The sequence below is a fragment of the Theropithecus gelada genome, chromosome 1 (genome assembly GCF_003255815.1).
Source record: "Theropithecus gelada isolate Dixy chromosome 1, Tgel_1.0, whole genome shotgun sequence".
NCBI classification, from domain to species: Eukaryota; Metazoa; Chordata; class Mammalia; order Primates; family Cercopithecidae; genus Theropithecus; species Theropithecus gelada.
This window is the reverse complement of record NC_037668.1, coordinates 221,324,674-221,332,096: the sequence shown is the minus strand read 5'-3', so window position 1 is coordinate 221,332,096 and position 7,423 is coordinate 221,324,674. Positions and strand designations below refer to the sequence as shown.

Here is a 7,423-nt window from a genome sequence, read left to right as displayed (position 1 = left end):
CCAAAAAAAAAAAAAAAAAAAAAAAAAAAAAAAAAAAAAAGAAAAACATTATCTCATCACTGAGGTATACACCAATAATAAAATCAATGGGTTTTTTTTTAGCAAAAGAGTCTGTAGTAGCATGTATCAAAATTAACAGAATGAGCAAATATCTCAGACTATCCCCCCCACTACATGATAGACTTGATTCTTACGCTCCGTAAGCAGTTTGGCAGTATACAAACCTAAAATAATATTCTAGTCATAAAAAAGAAACAATTCCGTGTGTGTAATACAATGAAATTATAATTATCCAATAGGGAAAGAAATCCCAAAAGCTTTTTTCCCTCCACTTTTACTCCCATGATATATACCATCACCCTCAGGCTCCCTCCTGAAGGCTCCAGGGGTTACAATCAATGTCTCAGAATTGTAAGGACTTTACGTAACACTTCACCCTTTGGGGTCTGCATATAATTTCTCATTCTGGAAACACCATGAGCCATTCTCACTCCTTTGATTATCAATTTTCTCACAAAATATTTTAAGTGCTTTCTTCTAGCTCAATCCGATTGTGATTTAAATACTTAATAATGTGTCCTTTAGACATGAATTTGAACAGAATCTAACACGTCTGCTACCACCGACTTAGAGATTTCCACTATTTGCGGGGCTTTAAAATCCCTTGGCTAATCTATTTTTTCAGTGCCACATGCACTGAATTCATGACTGTTATCAGTCTTTTTAATAAAATATTGCGCATTTTACAACATTTCCACCCTGCATAAATGGAGATGATGTTGCTAGCTCACCATTAGTAAGTGACATTTTGGATTTTGTCATTTGTTTGTTGTTGGTTTTATGGTATTTAAGATAAACTGGGATCTCAGACTTTCTGGTAATTCCAGTTAAAACTGATGAGCACTGATCCATTTAAGTGATCGATTTTCTCATGTGGCCTTTGATATTTTAGCAGGTTGCCTATGTTCTGGGATACAGTTTGTGACTGCCTAGTTAACGCAGACAAAATTTGAACGCAAGATGTTTCCTTAACCTTCAGTATGCTATCTTTGTCTTAATGGCACAGTGTTTGGGTTAGGGTTGCATTTTGAAAGGTAAGTTTTTAATTGTGACAATTTTGGTGAATCTCTGTGGGTAAGCAAACCTCTTCCTTTACTGAAAATACTATTTTTGTACTAAGAATCTGAATATCTTCGGCATAGCTCCAGTATGACTAAGCAGCCCTGGGGCTTTGGATAAGTTGCTAAACATTTCTAGAAGTAGATCAGATCACCACAAAGATCTCTTTTTCCTCAAAAATTCTACTAAACTATTACCTCATGAGTGATCTTGTAGTTCCTCTCTCAGCATCATTTATACATTTTCTGCATGTTATCAACTGTGAGTCAACAAAATTTTTATCTTTCCACAGATGGGACATAATACTTACACCCACGGGTCATAATGCAGTCGTCAGTTGAACCTGTTGTTTTTCAGCTCATCAGCGGTGACTCTGTATACAGTACACCCACTTTGACTGTGTCATGACTCAGTTGTACCTAACTCTCCCAATCCCAGTTCATCTTTTCTTTCTCACATTCATATGATGAAAACACTCACGTTCTGACAGGTCTCAACTACCTCCCCGATTTGTTTGTTGTTTTGAGACAGGGTCTTGCTCTGTTGCCCAGGCTAGAGTGCAGTGGCACAATCATGCCTCATTACTGCCTTGATCTCCTGGGCTTAAGCCATCCTCTGGCCTCAACCTCCCAAGTAGCTGAGACCACAGACACACACAGCCACACTTGGTCATTTTATTTTTTTGTAAAGACACTCTCTCACTATGTTGCCCAAGCTGGCCTCAAACTCCTGAGCTCAAGTGATTCCCCCCACTTCAACCTCCCAAAAGTACTAGGAATACTAGGAGGCCCCCGGCTTGCCTCCCTGATTTGGAAGAGGTTGGAATTCTCCAGGATGCCTTCTCCCACAGTATTAATGCTTCCCTGGCCTACTATATACAGGCCAGATGATTGTCTCAGTATTCTGATACAGTAAGTCCGCACTGGGACAGCTTCCACATGTGAATTTTAACAAATGCCTGGAGTTTTCTGAGCCTTATTTCTATACATGCACAATGGAAAACCTACCTGTATTTTTAAAACTGAATGCACATGTCTGTTCATGTCTATTTTGTTTAATTGACTTCCAGTTACAGGGATAGATAAATTCTACTCTCTGGGATTTTAAGAAGGCTGACAGTTAAGTTCACAGCTGCTCTGTTCCCCAAATTTGGGTGAATCCTAACTATAATAAATTGATTCTTCTTTTTAAAATACAGGCTAGAATTAATGTTTTTGCAAAGAAGGACCCCAGAGGTCTTCAGGGACATCTGAAGTACACTGAAATTATCCAATTTCTGACTTTATGCACTGCCCCTGATAAATCGTGTTTGTTTTATTCCAACTGTACAAAAGCAGAGGATATCCAGACCCTTCTGCATGCCTCTGGCAGTTCCAAGAGCTCTTTCCTGACAACACTACTGAAAGTTTATGCTGAGTCCTTCCACCTGCCTTCATATTACTCTAGTCCTGCCTCTTCCACCCCACAGAACCTTTCTAGCAATCTGTTTCACAATGCATGTCCATGAATATTAAGGGACTACTGTGTATCAGACACTGGGTTAGACACTGGAGACCCAGAGGTAAACAATACAAAACTGTGGCTCCATGGAATTTATGATCTAGTGGAGTGAGACAGGTAGCAGACAAAAGAAATAAGAGTAGTTTATTTGTTATAAGATTATTGCCTTACATAAAAATAATTCAGGAAAGAGAAAGAAGGGAATTGTAAGGGTTTTCAATATTATATAATACAGTGAGGGAGGGCCTCAGTTAGAAGGTGACTTTTCAAAAATGGCCTGAAGAAGGTGAGAAAGGGGGTGTGTGGGTGTCTTGGGGAGAAAGCACTGTAAGTATAGCAAACTGCAGCTACAAGCCTTGTACCAAGACAATGAGGGTGTTGAGCAGCAGACTGACATGATCATATGTTTTAATGTAATCCTCTGATTCCTTTTGTAGGAGTGAGGGAAAATTTCACCTTTGTCCTCTGAAGTTTCACGGAAATCAACTGACAAAAGGCAGATTCATAGGAGAAAAGACACACACATTTATTTAATCATAGTTTTACATGACAGAGGAGCCTTTAGATGAGGATCCAAAGATACAGGAAAAACTTCCCATTTTTATGCTTAGGTTCAAAGACATTTGGACAGCCATGTCGAAATATGATTGAACATGAAGGGCATGATCTAATGCTGATGGACTGAGTGAAGAAGCCCAGCAAGACCCATCTGTGAGGTTCTTTGTGGCCTCTCTGAGCAGTGTTCCTTTTTTCTTGGTAAGGAGTAAGACCTGTCTGGAATGGAGGTCTTATGATCTACAATCCAGTAAGGTAGGTCAGATAATTTATTTATGGCTGGTTTTAACATAGAAAAGTGGAGGGAAAGTTAGAGTAACATTTTTAGGTTTTATGACTGGCTTTGAATTTCTATGGCTAACCTCGGGGAAGAAAGAGCCAGGGACAAAAAGGCAGGAGAAAGAGAAACTTTTGCTTCTGAGACCTTCGTGTTGGGGTATCATTTTCTGAGCCCCAACACTTTTTTGAGAGTACTTGGAAGGGGAGCAAAGGAGAAGCAGAGAGATGAGTTAGAATATTAGATGAAAATTCAGATGATAAATGATGGCAAGATGGGCCAGTAGTAGCAGAGGTGGTGAGGAGGGATAAAAAACTGGACATATTTAATGACAGAAAAAAATTGCAGATGATTGTGGAATTTGAGAGGGCACAATTTTAATGCCTGTACAGTGGTTCATCACATGAAAGACCACTCTCTACCTGACTAACCCTTTATTGTTAAACATTTAGGTTGCATGTAGATGTTGTTACTACAATATTTCAATTTAAAAAAAACAGTGCTAAGGATTTTGCATAAATGTCCATTTTCTCCAGACAGTGAACACCCCCTAGTCTTTTATTATACAGTCCAAGTTGGCTGTGAGGAAGATAATGCAGTGCCATCCACAGAGCTGTTGAGTGGCTGCTTTTGAAAACAATGGCTATAAAATTTATTTTTAACCAGTCATGGTAGTGCGTGCCTGTATTCTCACCTACTGAGGAAGTTGAGGTGGGAGGATTGCTTGATCCCAAGAGTTTGAGGTTAGCCTGGGCAACACAGTGAGACTGTGTCTCTAAAAAAGAATAAGATAAAATGAAATAAAATTTACTTTTAATGTGTGCTAACTAATGTAATTGCTTGTCTCATGCCCGGTATGCCCTGTGCTCTTCCCACAGGTGGCCTTTTGCCCCACCCCCAGCATACAATGATGGAAATAGCCAATGTGAGTTCTCCAGAAGTCTTTGTCCTCCTGGGCTTCTCTGCACGACCCTCACTAGAAGCTGTCCTCTTCATAGTTGTCTTGGGTTTTTACGTGGTATCGATCTTGGGCAATGGCATCATCATTCTGGTCTCCCGTATGGATGTGCACCTCCACACGCCTATGTACTTCTTTCTTGCCAACCTCTCCTTCCTGGACATCAGTTTCACCACGAGCATTGTCCCACAGCTTCTGGCCAACCTCTGGGGACCACAAAAAACCATAAGCTATGGAGGGTGTGTGGTCCAGTTCTGTATCTCCCATTGGCTGGGGGCAACTGAGTGTGTCCTGCTGGCCACCATGTCCTATGACCGCTATGCTGCCATCTGCAGGCCACTCCATTACATTGTCATTATGCATCCACAGCTTTGCCTTGGGCTAGCTTTGGCCTCCTGGCTGGGAGGTCTGACCACCAGCATGGTGGGCTCCACTCTCACCATGCTCCTACCGCTGTGTGGGAACAATCGCATCGACCACTTCTTTTGTGAGATGCCCCTCATTATGCAACTGGCTTGTGTGGATATCAGCCTCAATGAGATGGAGATGTACCTGGCCAGCTTTGTCTTTGTTGTCCTCCCTCTGGGGCTCATCCTGGTCTCTTACGGCCATATTGCCCGGGCTGTGTTGAAGATCAGGTCAGCAGAAGGGCGGAGAAAGGCACTCAACACCTGTTCTTCCCACGTGGCCGTGGTGTCTCTGTTTTATGGGAGCATCATCTTAATGTATCTCCAGCCAGCCAAGAGCACCTCCCATGAGCAGGGCAAGTTCATAGCTCTCTTCTACACCGTAGTCAGTCCTGCGCTGAACCCATTTATTTACACCCTGAGGAACACAGAGGTGAAGAGGGCCCTCCGACACACTGTGTTAGAGAACTGCTGTGGCTCTGCAGGCAAGCGGGCCCAAATTTAGAGACTCCAGTTCCTTCTGAGAAGGAAGATCAAGTTTACATAGAGCAAACTGACCTTGGAGGACGGGACACTTGGGATGTCGTTGGGATGTCATTTTTCTTCCAATATTGTTTGAGCTCAAGGTAGATGGAAATCTGAAAGGAGTGTGCTCACACTATTTCCAGACCAAGAAAATACATTTATTGTTTGTTAATTATCGTAGTTTTGTTAAATTGCCTTTGTTGGTTTTTGCTATATATACACATGTTGCTGTCATCTTGTTTTGTAAATTCCTTGCGTTGTTATACAGCTGTTTCTCAGTATCCGAATCGGGTGGATTCCAGGACGCTCCGTGGATAATAAAACTTTGACGATGCTGAGAGCGCACGGGGAGACCGGAGCCGGCCTGTTTCCCGGCGCCCCTGGAGCCCTCCCAGCCCTCGGCTCTGCGCCTGGGGTGAGCTGGTCCCAGGACAGGCCGCGGCCTCCGCCTTGCAGGCTCCGGAGCCCTCGCTGTGGTTCCCCCGCCCAGCCCAGGCCTTCAGGCTGCGGCGAACCTCTTCCTACCCCACCTCGGGGACCTGACGACAGCGGCGGCCTCCCCCAGCCTTGATCTCCCGGTCCAACCCTACCGGCCCAGACCAAGATCACGCCGAGCTGCCGGGATTCAGCGCCTTTGAGTGACGGCGGTAAGCAGGGAGGAAGCCGTTAGGCTGTGGGGGGCGAAGAAGGTGATCCAGGGGCGCGGGGTCGGCTGCCCGTTTAGGCCACGGAGCCGGCAGGTCCACATTCTGGGCGACCTCTTTGTCGCAGTTGGGCGAGACCTACCTAGTCCTGAAGGGTCGTATTTCCAAGACATTTTCATATTCTATCCATTATGTGTGTGCATTTTATTACTTCTCTATAGAGTTGACAACGCTAAGCTTTTTTGAAATGTCTGTTCCTTCTAGATGTTCTGAAGTACCTGATATATGTTAAAATTAGAGATAGTAAAATGACATATTTTGTAAATAACTTTTTGTTAAAATTCATACGAAATGTTATTTTGTGGGGGGATGGCATGGTGTTTGTGGACTAGTTCAAGGAAGGAGGGGATAAGAGAGGTGCAGAGAGCTCTAAGCCAGTGTGCTAACAGTGAGGCGAGATTCACCATTGTTTCTTATGATTGTGCATTTTCTTTTACTTATCTGTGTATACAGTGTATCTAAAGGACAAACGAGTTCTAATTTACAACACCTAGTCTTTCGAGATGTTAAAGAACTTCTGTCAATAGAGTAACCTATCAATAGAGTTCACCTCTCTCTCTATATATATATTTAGTTTTTAATGTAAGAAACTATGACTCTCTATATTCTCTCATGAAACTAGTCTACTTTGGTACTAGGATCTTCCAATTCACTGTATTAGTCAGGGTTTTCCAGAGAAACAGAACCAAAAATATATGTAAAAGAGAATATATACACAAATACACACACACACACACACACACACACACACACACACGGGACACAGAGAAAAAAAACAGTAAAGGAGATCGAGAGTTAAGAAATGGGCTCATGGCCGGGCGCGGTGGCTCAAGCCTGTAATCCCAGCACTTTGGGAGGCCGAGACAGGTGGATCACAAGGTCAGGAGATCGAGACCATCCTGGCTAACATGGTGAAACCCCGTCTCTACTAAAAAATACAAAAAAAAAAAAAAAAACTAGCCGGGCGAGGTGGCGGGTGCCTATAGTCCCAGCTACTCGGGAGGCTGAGGCAGGAGAATGGCGTGAACCCGGGAGGCGGAGCTTGCAGTGAGCTGAGATCTGGCCACTGCACTCCAGCCTGGGCGACAGAGCGAGACTCCGTCTCAAAAAAAAAAAAAAAAAAAAAAAAGAAATGGGCTCACATAATTTAGGGAACTGGCAAGTCTGAAATTTTCAGGGCAAGCCAGCAGGCTGTAAATTTTGACAGCTGTTGATGTTGCAGCTTGAGTTCAAAGTCTGGAGGCAAAATTCCCTCTTTTTGGAAGCAGGTCAGTCTTTTCTCTAAAGGCTTTCAACTGATTGGATGAGGCCCACTCACATTATAAAGGGTAATCTGCTTTACTAAAAGTCTGATTTAAATGTTAATCGCATCAAAACA

General features: G+C 43.1%; 2 protein-coding genes across 7 annotated transcripts in view; one reads left to right on the top strand and one right to left on the bottom strand.

The window, feature by feature from the left end:
• GCSAML (germinal center associated signaling and motility like) overlaps positions 1–7,423 on the bottom strand; it is a 63,945-nt gene that overhangs the window by 33,111 nt on the left and 23,411 nt on the right. The gene's annotated exons all lie outside the window — the stretch shown is intronic.
• Positions 4,359–5,321, top strand: LOC112633291 (olfactory receptor 2C3). Its single transcript, XM_025399827.1, has one exon. It carries the CDS (start codon positions 4,359–4,361, stop codon positions 5,319–5,321), a length of 963 nt encoding a protein of 320 aa, XP_025255612.1.

Bases quoted from the DNA above. Each gene is read 5' to 3' on its own strand.
- LOC112633291 (XM_025399827.1), top strand. From the start codon at position 4,359: ATGATGGAAATAGCCAATGTGAGTTCTCCAGAAGTCTTTGTCCTCCTG.